The sequence below is a fragment of the Acipenser ruthenus genome, chromosome 10, assembly GCF_902713425.1.
Source record: "Acipenser ruthenus chromosome 10, fAciRut3.2 maternal haplotype, whole genome shotgun sequence".
In the NCBI taxonomy this organism is placed as follows: Eukaryota; Metazoa; Chordata; class Actinopteri; order Acipenseriformes; family Acipenseridae; genus Acipenser; species Acipenser ruthenus.
Window position 1 is genome coordinate 46,365,572 of NC_081198.1, and position 14,916 is coordinate 46,380,487.

At 36.6% G+C, this 14,916-nt stretch overlaps 1 protein-coding gene across 5 annotated transcripts in view; it reads left to right on the forward strand.

The window, feature by feature from the left end:
* Positions 1–14,916, forward strand: part of LOC117412948 (methyl-CpG-binding domain protein 5-like) — a 49,541-nt gene that overhangs the window by 13,931 nt on the left and 20,694 nt on the right. For 4 of the 5 annotated variants that reach the window (XM_034021623.3, XM_034021606.3, XM_034021614.3 and 1 more), the window contains exons 2-3: positions 13,230–13,910; positions 14,642–14,744. In XM_034021623.3, the coding sequence (XP_033877514.3) occupies positions 13,801–13,910; positions 14,642–14,744 (213 nt within the window). In that variant the 5' untranslated portion in view covers positions 13,230–13,800. The remainder of the gene's footprint in view (positions 1–13,229; positions 13,911–14,641; positions 14,745–14,916) is intronic. The other variant, XM_034924464.2, reaches the window with a different exon arrangement.

Consider the following 14,916-nt stretch of genomic DNA (forward strand, 5'->3'; position numbering starts at 1 on the left):
TTTTTTCCCACCAGCTACCCTTGTTCAAGTTTAGATGTGTGTTTGGGATGCTGATCTTGTTGGAACAGAAACTTTCTTGCATTTAAATTCCTAGATTTTTTTCATTTATGTTGCCTTATGTTAGTACAAGTTCACCAACACCTAAAGCTGCCATGCACCCCCAGACTTTAATGTTGCCTCCTCCATGTGTCACGGTGGGTTGCAGATAGGCCTACTCCTCTTTAAATTCTTCTGATGGCTTTCTCCACACCATCACTCTCCCATCTGAGTTCAGTTTAGACCCATCTGACCAAATGACTTTCTGGAGGTATTTTTTTGGCAAAAGCTAATTTTTCTTGTTGACTACACTGCTGAAGGGCTAATTCTACTATTGGCTACAGTACCCGTCCACTGAATCCCTTCTCTTTCATTCTGTTTCTTACTGTTTTTGCTGAGTTGACACCTTAACACCATATTCTTCAACTAGGTCCTGCACAATATCAGAAGCACTCGCATCTTTCTCCTGACCTTGTGGCTGTGGTGATTCTTGTGGGTTTTTTGGGGTTTTTTTGTAGTAAAGTGTGGTATTTTCAGTTTCTCTAGGGCTGTAACCTTCATTGGTTTACTACACGGTTTCTACTTGTAGTGCTCTTTTCACCATTTTGACATAAAATTACATAAATTATTCTGAAAACAGTGACTCTGTAACCTGTGTGCTTTTTTTTTATTTGTATACTTTCAATTAACACCTGGTAAAAATATTTTAAAGAAATTAAGTTTGGATTATATCTCTGCCTGATTGTTTTGAGATTGCCTGAAACATTGTTTGAGAACATCTGGCATTAAATCTTTGTTTAAAAAATGCATTGTGAGAAAGTGTTTGAATTTTGTTTACAAGTTGCCTGAAATATATGTTAAATACAAATAAGTAGCTTTATTCTTCGCAACATTAAAATTCAATGTAAAAGATTTTAAAAATAACTAAAAAATGTACGGTAGCTCTGCCTGAATAATTGTTGTAGACACTGTAGGTGTGTTCAGGTTTGTGAGGTACAGCAGCCGGGGTGTAACCACTTCATCTCCAGATGTAAAAATGAAATACCTTCCCAGGTACCAGATTTTGAAAATAATAATAATAATGTTTTCAAACCTGTAATTGGTATAAAATGTTAACATATGCTGAATAAAACACAAATAAATGACCAAAACTGTGTTTTTCATGAACCCTTTATGCCCCTGTGTACTACATACCCATGTTCAATATAGAGATAAAAACACGTTTTTATTTCATTTATTTTTTGTTTGAACAATGAAAACACTAAAAACAATAATATTCAGTAAACAGTAACAAATAAAAAATCAAACAGCATCAAAACGTGTGCCATTATCGACTTGCTCTGTGCCATTTATTGTTCAATACAACAGAACACTGGGTTGCCTTCGCAACCACTGCACATTTTTCTTGTGTCCTTTCTTTTGTTTTCATTTTCTTGGCAGACCCTGCACCTTTTTTGTGGTCTCTGCTTCCCTTATGTTGGAGGGATAGTCACAAATGCATGTACAGGACTACTTTGCGCAGGCATTGTGATGGATCTGGCTGCTGCAGACGCCTGCTTTATTGCCTTGTACCCAGTACTGTGTTTTGATAGTATTTTGTCACAGCACTGCCATTTCAAACCAAACAGCTTCCTGTTTGCAGCTGGCTTACCTGTAAAGTAGCTGCATGCTATTTTGTTTGTACAGTCACAAAGGTAAGTGATTCTGGAACAAAAGCCAAAAAGCACTCCAATGGAGAAAGCAAACTCTCAAGTTCCACGACGTGGTGCACGTCTGTGTAAACAGGTGCAAAATCAAATGATGGAGGACTGGCATTGTAGGGATCAGTAATAAACACCCAGTCCCCTGCTGTTCTTGGCTCCACATCCTCTTCATCATCATCGCTGAGTGATAAGTCAGCATCACTGTCGCTGGTATCGAAATCCTCCGAACCAACTTCGAAATCTTCATCACTCCCGTTGTCACTCTCCACGTACATTGCCATGTTTAGCTTTCACTAAAAACTATATAAACTACAACTAAACAAGTAAAACTAATAATAAAGCAAAAAATAATAATTTAAAACACTATATATATATATATATATATATATATATATATATATATATATATATATATATATATAGTTTATGTTTATGTTCATATTACTGCTGTCACTAGCCTTTGCCTTGTTTTGTGTAAAATCTGACAAATTTTCAGTGTAAACATAATGGTAAATTAAGAAAAAATAAATCAACTTCCAGTGTGCCGCGACTGCAGAGAGATACATTTCACATTTTGCTGTCGTATTTTAATCAAAACTTTACATTAATCTGCATAGCCACTTCTTAGATTTGCATTATCTTCAGTGAATACAACTATATCGTCATTTTTCCAAACAGTACGCTAGAGGTAGCCTACCCTTTCCTGAAACTGAACTTTCGACAGTGCCAACTCTGGTCAATAATTTTATTTTGCATCTCCATGCTTGAATATGTGTAATATCTCTTTCATACATGTATGTGGATTTATTATTAATTGACTTACTGCCCACATCGTAAAACCAAGATTATGCAGATTTCAGTCGGGATGTCTTCAGATTTGAAGATTGAACATGTTGAATCTTTTTCAGACGCAGTTTCGTTCAGATGTGATCAGTCTGTCTGTGTGCAGCGGTTGCCGACCAAGACTGACTGAGACCGATTAGTCATAAGGGTGTCAACCAATGGTGAAGCAGGTTTAAGTGACGTAGCTTGTCATGTAACTTGTCACAAGATGGCGGAATATTGACAGCTTTAGTTCCACAGGTAAAAATACATTAGTCTTGAATTGCTCTGAGTGTCCCAAATTCAAAAATACCAGATATGTGCACATTTGAATATTTTTTGTAGGTGTTTACTAATCAAAGGTAAATTATCAATTTACCTTTTTATTATCAATCTACTGGCAGCCTATATTTTCTTACTGTGCTAAAACAGGCTAAAGTGTATTAGACAAACTATACAAAAAGTCAAACACTGCCTGAAATGTTTGCACGGTGTAATTGGTCAATACCTAAATTAATAGGCTAAGCTCTTCTTTTGGTTGCCTCGTGGCGCTGTCTCCACCATCTAATCAGCATACAATGCCATGCATTATATGAGGGTCACTATGTTGGGCTAAGTTAATACAAAAATGTGTACAGGGCAGTATCTATTATTATTGTTACAAGCCTATTGTAGATGACACAAAGTTTTGGAAGTACAGGCTAACTTCGCTATAATAAACCCTTCTTATAACGAACATTTTTTTTTAAATGTTTTTAACGACCCCAACAGCAAGAACTGATTTTTTCAATGCAAATTAGCCCTATTAAAACAATCACTTACAGGATCAACCCGGATACACTGATCTCAGTACTGACTGACACTGAACTTTCTCCAGTGTCAAGTGTGTTATTCTCTCAATGAAAACAAAGACCATGGTTGATTAATTCAAAGATAACGCTAATTCAAAGATGACCTATTGTAGTATGAATCATGCATGATGAATGTAATCATTGCCTGTCCGTCATCTTCACACAAACTGCAACCAGGCAACGGGCGTGAGGAGCAGTCTACACTGTTTTTTTTTCAAGAGAAAGGACATGTAATTACTGTATTCAGCATGTATAGTGGCCTTCAAAAGTATTCACCCCCCTTGGACTTTTCCACATTTTATTGTGTTACAACATGGAATCAAAATGGATTTAATTAGGAGTTTTTGCCACTGATCAACAAAAAAAAGTCCATAATGTCAAAGTGAAAAATCAAATCTACAAATTGTTCTAAATTAATTACAAATATAAAACAGAAAATAATTGATTTCATAAGTATTCACCCCCTTTGCTATGACACACCTAAATAAGCTCTGGTGCAACCAATTGTCTTTAGAAGTCACATAATTAGTTGAATGGAGTCCACCTGTGTGCAATTAAGGTGTTTCACGTGATTTCAGGTTAAATACACCTGTCTCTGGGAGGTACCACAGTTGGTTAGTACATTTCCTAACAAAAACTACATCATGAAGACGAAGGAACATTCAAAGCAAATCCGGAATAAGGTTCTTCAAAAACACCAATCAGGGGTAGGATATAAGAACATTTCCAAGGCATTGAATATCCCCCGGAGCACAGTAAAGTCCATTATTAAGAAATGGAGAGAATATGGCACAACTGTGAATCTGTCTAGAACAGGCTGTCCTCAAAAACTCAGTATCCGGGCGAGAAGGGCACTAGTCAGGGAGGCAACCAAGAGTTAGTTAGTCAAAAGGAGTTAGTCTTCCACGGCTGAGCTGGGAGACACTGTACATACGGCAACAATTGTTGAAAAAACTTGCATCAAATCTCGGCCAGAGTTTGCCAGAAGGCATGTGGGAGACTCCAAGTGGAAGAAGATTCTATGGTCTAATGAGACCAAAATAGAGCTCTTCGGCCTCAACCATAAGAGCTATATTTGGCGCAAGCCTAACACTGCACATCATCCTGAGAACACCATCCCTGCCGTGAAGCATGGTGGTGGCAGCATCATGCTATGGGGATGCTTCTCTGCGTCAGGGCCTGGAAAGCTAGTGAAGATAGAGGGCAAAATGGATGCAGCAAAGTACAGAGAAAACCTGCTGAAGTCTGCAAGAGACCTGGGACTTGGGAGAAGATTCATCTTCCAGCAGGACAATGACCCCAAACATACAGCCAAAGTCACACTGGAGTGGCTTAAAAACAAAAAGGTCAATGTCCTGGAGTGGCCCAGTCAAAGCCCGGACCTCAATCCAATTGAGAATATGTGGAAAGAGTTGAAATTGCTGTTCACCAAAGGTCCCCATCCAACTTGATGGAGCTTGAGCAATTTTGCAAAGAAGAATGGGCAAAAATTGCAGTGTCCAGATGTGCAAAGCTTGTAGAGACTTATCCAAATAGACTCATGGCTGTAATTGCTGCCAAAGGTGCCTCTATCAAATATTGACTCAAGCGGGTGAATACTTATGCAATCAATTATTTTTTGTATTTGTAATTAATTTAGAACAATTTGTAGATTTTATTTTTCACTTTGACATTATGGACTTTTTTGTGTTGATCAGTGGCAAAAACTCCTAATTTAAATCCATTATTGTAACACAATAAAATGTGGAAAAGTCCAAGGGGGGTGAATACTTTTGAGAGCCACTGTAAGTGTACATTCTTTCCTTTTTCATTTCTTTACTGTTTTCGCTTAAACATACCACAGTGGGGAACTAGTGTTGGTGTAATTATTTTTGTGGAAAAGGGTTTGTTTTGTGTGCTTTTTAGAGTTATGTTTGGTCAAATGATTGTTTACAGACGGGCACTCTATTGAGACTTGCTGCCTGCCTGTCTTGTATGTGTCCTCTGTGTGTTACCATCGTTGGTAGCATCACATGACCTGTTTGTTTACTTTCTGTTTTGTGTTTAATAAATCCTGCATGCCTGTGTCAGCATTTAAACTCCAACTCCTCTGTCTTGCAATGCGGTTACCCAGACATGACACGAGGACCTTGTCACAATAATCTTCATAAAAGTACAATATATTGATGTTCAATTCAAATTTTCAGTTTTGTCATTATTCTGATACAGAAAGGGTTTGGCATTTATTTAGTTAACCCCCTGATATAACGAACATTTCACCAGGTCCGTGGGGGGGGGGGGGTCGTTATAGTTAGCCTGTATTATGTTTTTGTATGATCATATACTGTAAAAGCATGTAGCTTGTTAACAAAAAGCCGTTCACCTTTTACAAACCAATTTAGTCCTGAATTGAAATTGGTTAGATTTATTTGTATTCATTTGTAAAAATGTGTTGCGCTTTTGCTGTGCTTTTTAAGGAAAAAAGTACTGTACACCACCTTTTTGTGCCACAGACAACATGTTCCATGGAAAGTGACTTTCCTTGTTAACAGAATATTTTCTGTAACTCTGAGGTCTCCTTGTAGAACTGTTGTACAATTGGTGCTAAACCGATCTTCTATTTATAAAATTCAGCCATTTATTATTATTTCTGAACCTGAATTCCTGCTTTTTTTGTGATTGTAGTTGCACAATGCTCCTCCTACATTGTTTCCTTTTCCTGGTTTGGATCTGCTCACAGTCTGCCTGCCCCTCCCCCATTCGTTATTTTTCTGTCCCTTGAAATCTTAACTATTTGTCCTTGCAAGTAGACAGTAGACACGTAACTTAAAAGTTACAGTGGCAGGGGAGGGAGGAGGACAACGTGGTTCTGAGCTGTGTATTACATTACAGCTCAATTGCCAGAGTAAACAAATGTATTTTAAGCAACTGATTATTTTATTTTTCATCACCTCGGTTGACATAGAGAAAATTACAGTATGTTAGATTTTATTTCATGTAAAATCTCTTGTTCATAATATTAGTTCAGTGACAGTGAGCCAATGATGCTGGTGGTCGCAGTCGTCTGAGGAATGAGGGGGTAGAGTACACAGAAATAGAATTATAAGTAACAACATTAGCACAGATTACTACCATATCTTTTTTTGAGCTCTGAGGGAATCTTAAGGGAAACCTCTTACAAATAATTATTGAACCATTCTCAGGGTAGTTTTTAGAAATCATTGCACTGCTGTCTTAGCACTCTACTGTACCTCCTATTTTCATTGTAAACCTAGTACAAAGAATGTCTAAATAAATGTGAAAAAGCAAATTCGTGGGGGGGGGGGGGGGGGGGGGTATATATAAAGAATAATGTGTTTTTATAAGGAATCTGGCAGGGTTATATGTTTAATTCTTTGTTTTAGGAAGACATGTAATCTAACCCATTGGATCGGGAAGAAGGAATCGTTTATTTTCACAAAAAACAAGTGAATTCTATTATTTGAATTTTTTATTTGCTAAATAAATCTTGAATATGATTTATTAAATGGAAGTGATTGTAAATTTAATTCATGAAATACAATTTGCATAATAAACAGCTGCTAATCAACTATAAATGTACAGCTTCCTGTATCTTTTATGCATGCTGCATTATTACTACTGTTTTGGGTGTCTGTTGTCAACAGCCGGAAATGTATACTGTAAGACAGATGGCTCATACTTTGAAAAAAAAAAAAAAAAGTTTGTAATTTAAAATTGGGGTGATAGTCATGGTTCTTTTGAGTCACCCAATCAATACCTTTTTATACTTTCTTCGTCTTCTACACAATAAAAGAGAAGCTTGGAAAGACTACCGATCACGTGACGATTGCCCAAAATGTATAAAGGCAGTGCTGACTGTTTATTCTAAGGGTACTGTCCTGTACCTACTTGACTTACAATACAGACATCAAGAATCAAGAAACTGATTTTTAAAATGTTTAGACCTGTGTTAACCGCCACCTCCACCAAGTAGTCTGTAGTATAAAAAGGCACCTCATGTTGTAATTTAGTTCCGTGGCAGTAAAGCAATTTTAAGGTAAAACTTATAAGGAACTAAGACCAGTAGACTTGCATATTTTTTTAATTGACAAAAATGCCCAGATGGGACATTAAAAGAGGTCTGATTTGTCTTAAAACCGACATCAAATTACGACTCCTTCCCCATAGTCCACATATCAAAAAGAATTGTCCTTATAGCAGTTTCCCCATTTAAAAAAAAAAAAAAAAAAAAACATTCTAATGCTTCCAAACCAGTTTTTCTTTATTTATTGTTTTTTTTATTTACAGGACAACCATAGGAATAGGAAAGAGGAATCCAATGGCATATGATACGTGTTATTTAAGTTGAATTAACTGCTCTGTCCGGGCTCATCCGGCAAATTTTTTTTTTTTTTTTTTACTTATTGTATTACAAAACAACATAGGTGGTTCAAGAATAATTCTTTTTGATAATTATAGGGGGGGTATTTGATTGACATATGATATGTGACATTAAGTTTTAAATAAGTGCCCCGTCAGAGTGAAATGTGCTGGTCCAGCTTTTACCCATTTTCACCCAATTTCACCCAATTTCACCATGTTGCCTTCCATCATTAAATTAACTGCGATGATCAACAATAACCCACCTCCGGTTCACTTCTGGCATGCTTGACAAAAACATAGTAATACATTTTATAATACATTTTATTACTGGATTTTCAGTACAGACACTAAAACAAAATCTATGCATTGAGCATTACTGTTTGGAGACCACTAAGTGGTCTGTGTGGTCCAGTGGTTAAAGAAAAGGGCTTGTAACCAGGAGGTCCCCGGTTCAAATCCCACCTCAGCCACTGACTCATTGTGTGACCCTGAGCAAATCACTTAACCTCCTTGTGCTCCGTCTTTCGGGTGAGATGTAATTGTAAGTGACTCTGCAGCTGATGCATAGTTCACACACCCTAGTCTGTGTAAGTCGCCTTGGATAAAGGCGTCTGCTAAATAGACAAATAAGTTTGTTTTTGCATGCCGTCTCACATTTTTCTCTGTTTTCATGAATTTGTTTGGGATATTGTTCTGCTAGTTGCTTATTAGGGATGCACTTTTGGTAAAATTTTTATGAACGTTTAAACTCTTTTCAATGTCAGCATCTAAACATTTAAACCATATCTACATACTGTACATACACACACACACTTTATATTACATTCTGATACTGACAGCCCAGGTTAGTATTTTCTAAGCAAATAAATCCTAAATAAGTTAATTATGTTTTAACATCGCAAGGACTTAATTACAAAGTAAAAATAATAATAATAATAATAATAATAACTTTGCCCAAAATTATATGGTTTAAAAATAAAAACTGTACTGTCTTACCCTTAATTATTATTATTATTTATTTCTTAGCAGACGCCCTTATCCAGGGCAACTTACAATTGTTACAACATATCACATTATACATTATTTCACATTATACAGATATCACATTATTTTTACATACAATTACCCATTTATACAGTTGGGTTTTTACTGGAGCAATCTAGGTAAAGTACCTTGCTCAAGGGTACAACAGCAGTGTCCCCCAATGGGGATTGAACCCACAACCCTCTGGTCAAGAGTCCAGAACCCTAACCACTACTCCACACTGCTGCCCACAAACATTTAAGAAAATAAAATCGCTACTGAGTCTTCTGTTTGCGTTTACATGGACTTATCTACAAGCTTTCCAAAAGTCTTAGTCTAGGATCCGGTATATTTGAGTGTATATATAGATAGATAGATAGAGTGCTCCCTCACTATAACGCGGGTCTCAGGGGACACACCAATATGAGCATTGTAACCGAAGAGCGTTATAAACGAGGGAAGGGGTGAGGGTGCGCCATGGGACACATAACAACACACATCTGACTAAACAGCGGTCAGGAGTTTAGTTCGAAGCGACAGACAAGCAAACCAAGTGCGAGAAGGAGAGCGGGTCGGGAGAGGGGAAGAGGGAAAGCCGCAACTCCTCTCGCAGCAAAAAAGTAAATACATTAGGAAAGGTAACCACGTAATAGGCTTAATATTTATTTAGTTATAAAACGAATGCTGAATAAGAAGTCTGTTAAGTGCCAGCGCAGCTTTTCTTCAGTTCAGATACTGTATCAAAAGGGAGAAACAGAAACGGAAGTTAGACTGAGAAGTTGTTTATAGTTTGAACAACACCGGTACTGTATTTACTGTAGAAATATTGCATGAATTACTAGTATAGGGAATTGGGGGACATGCTGTTGGAGAGTTATAACTAGGGCGTCTGATTTTTGGGTTTTACCCGTTTATTTCTTTCTAAATAAAACCTACCCGAATATAGATTTATTTATTTATTTATTCTTTCTTGATTATATATATTTTAAAAAAGTTCACCCGATGTTTTTCATTAAATAATTCTACCCAATTTTTAAAAAAGCATTCACCCGAATTTGGAAAAAAAATTCACCCGAAAATCAGACGCCCTACTTATGACCGAGAGCCTTATACCGAGGGAGCACTGTATATAGATAGATAGATGCACACACAATTTTTAGTAATTTAACAAATAATCTTTATAAAAAATAAAAAAATAAAAATATTTCATTTAAAGTATTCATGACAAAAGTATTGGCACCCCTGCTTTAGTATTTTGTGTGTCTTCCTTTTACTTGTATTATGGCTTTCAGTCTTTTTATGATCATTCTTAACCAGTATTTTACATCTTTTTAGTGAAATCTGGACCCATTCAGTCTTGCATGTTTCCTTTCGCTCAGCCAGATTGGATGCACAATGCTTGGCTACAGCTTTTTTCAGATCAGTCCAAAGCATTTCTATTGGATTGAAATCAGGTGGTTGCAAAGGCCATTACAGAACTTTCATCTTCGTTTTCTTCAAGAATTCCAGTATTAACTTTGCTGTATGTTTTGGGTCATTGTCATGTTGGAAGATAAACTGTCTGCCAATCAGCCTACAAGCAAGTGGTGTCATTGTGCTTTAAAATGTTTTGATACAGTACATGGCTGCATTCATTTGGTCTTCAATCACATGATTGTCTGCAGTCCCTGGACTGCTAAAGTAACCCCATATCAGGTACAGGTTTTTCTTCAATGACGGAAGGCTTTCCCTTTTTTTTCCCCAAACATACTGTGGTCCATGTTTGGGTAAAAGTTATATTTTAGTCACATTGGAACAAAGAATTTTGTTGAAGAATGCTTCAAATCTCTGTTAATATATCTTGGCAAATTTTAGACGGTGTGTCTTATGAATTTTCTTTTACAGTGGTTTGCAGTAAAGTCTACATGCATACAACTGTTCTGTGTTCAGGCAGTTCTTTCGCGCAGTATTGCTATTTAAGTCTTTGGCTGTTCGTTTTTTTTTTTTTTTTTTGGTTTGTGTTCAGCGACGATTCTACCAGCCGTTCCTGTAATTTTCTTGGGATGTCCACTTCTTTCAAGTGTTTCAGTTTCATTTGTTCAGTGGTACATCTTGATTATTGCTCTGATTTGTGTATTTTTGTTTTCCCATATTTTTGATACTGTTCTGTAGCCATGTTCTTTGTTGTAGTGCTTTTCTCAAACATTAATCCAACTCCTTTGTCTTGACCATCATCTGCTGTGTTGCCAAAATGTTCTTCTTAAACAGATGTTGGAAATGACCTTTTTTTCTGGCTATTGCCTTTATAATTCAGCTTAATTACTCTGCAATGGTTTTCAATTAATGAATATATTTTTTAATTAGTTCTATTACATTTTTACAGACTGTGTTATGTCATTAACAAACATTTTAAATTGATTATGTGCTTTTTTTTATAAGGATTGTTTGATAAAATGCCCAAAATTGTGTATTTTGGTCTTTGTCATATTAATTTAGTGGCTAATGTTCACTAAAAGCTTGTATTTAACATGTTTTCTTGAGTGTAGGGTGCCAGTACTTTTGTCTGCGTGTGTGTATCTATCTATCTATCTATCTATCTATCTATCTATCTATCTATCTATCTATCTATCTATCTATCTATCTATCTCTCTATCTATCTCTATCTAATATGTGTGTGTGTGTGTACATATGTATGTATCTATGTATGTGTGTGTGTGTATATAATATATATATATATACACACACACACACACCACATGTATACTTGTTTATCAAATACAGCTCAACAGGTCCTAAATTTAGAAGCAAAAACAAAGTTCTTTTGAGCTGCCTCTGTTAATGTAGATATTCTTACTGTCCCCCCCCCAGAGAGCTGTACCATATCACGTACCATTGTTTTGGTGGCTGGTGTCATTCTGGATGCAGTAATAAGGTTTACTCATACAGCAAGCCACCACTGTTAAATGTTATTGTATTTATTTTCCCATTCTAATCACGCACTTCAGTAGTACCTTTTGATGAGATCTCTTTAGGGATGAAATGTTGTTCTCTGCATTTACAGTAAATAGTTTCCTCTTTGTTGTAGATGATGATAACTGGAGCACAGAGTAATATTATGGTTTTGGGTCCTAGTTTAAATGTGTACAGTGTAAAGTTGAACCGAATTGTGGGACACTGCAGCTTCTTGCAGAAGTTACAGTTAGTCCTGCTATTAAATTAAACATAAACAAATTCAATGGTAGATACTGGATAAAGACTTAAAGAAAAAAACATTTTACTTGTCCAGCATAATGTGGCAAACAAAGGAGATGCCTTTATGTAAAATAAATTATGCTATTTTAAACTAAATAAAGACATCAAACGAAGTGTTCAAAAGTCAAGGACCTGTTGTCTGTATGTCTCCTGTCCCCTTATGCCATAGCAACACCTTATGGAGAGACCAGCCTGGCACTGCTGTAAGTTCTTGTGAGAACCCTGGTTTTAATGTGGATGCAGAGGTTGAAGGCTGCTATTTTGTTATGCAGCTACTGTACATTTTAAATATGTCATCATGCAGTAGTGTTTAAAAATCCTTGTATTTAAGCAATAATTTGGACCTGTTGTAGTATACTTACACAAAATACTTCAGTATATTAAGTATTTATTTCGTTGATTTCAGGTGGAAGAATATAGGGATAACGGTGGCCTATTATTCGTGTGTTGTAGTCATACCCAAAGACTTTGTGACTGTAATCATACCCCAAGGGTGTAGCGAGTCCTGTATACCTTATGAGCCTGTTCCTCAAGTACAACATGTAGAGATAACTGAATTGCACTACTATACATCATACTGCCATGTACTGTATCTTATGTAGTCTAGTTGGTCCTGAGGGAGTAGCAGGAGCATGTTGGATGTCTGCTCTCGACCCAAGATTTTGTATTTTTCAATTTTCTTTAAACTGTCAGTTAGCTTAGGTTATTGATTTAAATTCTTGCAGCATGGTATTTTATTTTTTTCCTAAAATGGTGAAGGGTGATACAGGACTACAGTACTTGGTAATCATTTTAAGATTCAGCCATCTTTGTTGCATTGTTTTAAATAAGATTGTGGCTGGGGTGGGTGGGGTGGAGGTCAGTTCCTTAGCATACTGGTGACTGGAAATGGTGCACGCAACTCCATAAAAAAAACAAAATACTGCAGTGTTATGTTTTCAGTTCAAGTCTTTAGCAGGCTCTAAATCTGTGCTGCCTACAGTTCAACACCAGTTGTAGGGTGTGTTTATATTTTGCAGACTGTCAACTGTACTGCATTTGATATTGTCTGTTTGGCTGGTAAAAGTTAACTACAGAAGCCTACTCCTGAATCTGAACATTTCTACAAATGTTTAACTTGGCCTACGTAGTATATTTCATGGAATATTAATTGTTTTTTTATTGTTTGTTTTTTAACCATTCCTTCATGGTTTTTCTTCAGCAGGTAAACAGTCATGAGGAGACCACACTTTAAGCCCTCGTACATGTTGGATGTTTTATTGGGAAGTTAAAAAAAACAAAAAAAAACATGGGGATCTTGAAGGGAGTAATGCTGGAGAACATTGGCTTTGATTCACTTTATTAGAAATGAGAGTCCTCAAAGCGCAGGTCAACAGCATTCAGCAAGCTTGAAGAGTTGTTGCCTGCTGAAAGAAACAACTTTCCAGTCACAGAAAAGATACTCCACTAACATTTTTACTTGAATCATGTTTATCCCGAATTGTTGACAACCAGTTTCATCCATTTAGAATTCATGTTTGACTTTTTCAATTCTAATTCACCTGCCAGCACTTATTTAATGAAGACTATAATGGGAAATCAGCTTGGTGTTTAGAGGGGTGCAAAAGATGAAGGACATCAAAGACGGTTCCAAAGCGAGCCGCCTCTAACAGCTGTGTACAGTTTTAAATCTGTACCGCATGGTCCTCTTTCGGAAGGCCAAGATGACATGTAGTCTGTGGACATTGATGGGCATTTGATACCTTTAAGACATCGTTTGTAAAAACAAAAAAATGAATGGAGGAAGGGAGTATGAAGGAGGGGACAAAGGAGGGCCGCCTCCCGCCCAGGTTCCAATAGGATGGCAGCGCAAGGCGGACCCAAACCAAGTGGTTTACGTAAGGTAAATAGTTCAAGTATTGTCTGCATGTACACGTTTTTGTGGAAATGTCCTCATTAAGGAAAGGTCCACGATATAACTATTCTTCAAATAAATACCACAGAGTACTTTGTGGGTGGAGTCACTAAACAGAGAGCTCCAACACTGAAGGATTGTAAAGGATCAGGCACCTAGATACAGCTTTTTTTTAATTGCTTTTACTGCTTAATACAGCAACTGTTTATCTCTTGAAAGTCTTCCATCATTAAAAACATTAAAATATTTTTCAAACAACACCTGTGAACTTACTGGTTTTATACCATTATATGTCCCTGTCTATTTGTACATGCATATTTACATTTGTACATATGTCCAGAGATAGCATCATGATACTAATATTCTATCTACAACCATAGAGGGGTTTCTAAAGTTGCAGGTTTATTAAAATGTGTTGCAATACCTGACAAATTGTGACCTTTTACAGTAAAAGAGCTACATGTATATAAGCATTTTTAAAGCAAGGAAGTACAGTAGTAATGAAATCTGTGCAGGTGAACTTATCAGTGCAAGTGCTGGTTAAAAGGACACTCTCCCTATTGTGTAGTTTTGCCACCATAAAGAGAAACCAAATAGTTTTTCAGAGCCTATGACTGTGACTTTACCACCTGTGGTATGTGTAGAAGGTATCGCTTGGCTAAAATATATTCATTCATATTGCTATCAGTGTTGCCCACTCCTTATTTCTTTTCTTGTAGTCCAAGTGGCTCAGTCCTATCTTGCCTGGAGCAGGTTAAAACATACCTGTTAACTGACGGAACCTGCAAGTGCGGCTTGGAATGTCCTCTTATTCTCCCCAAGGTAAATACTACAGTAAGAATCACTTTAGAAATAAATAACGTGGAAGTCTTTGTTGGGGGTTTACATTTTCTAGATTAAATTTAATGGTAATATAAAGTTGGTTGCACATTTTACATGAATTAAGAATTATACTAGAGCTGAAAACAGTAGTACATTTCTGCAGAAAATATTG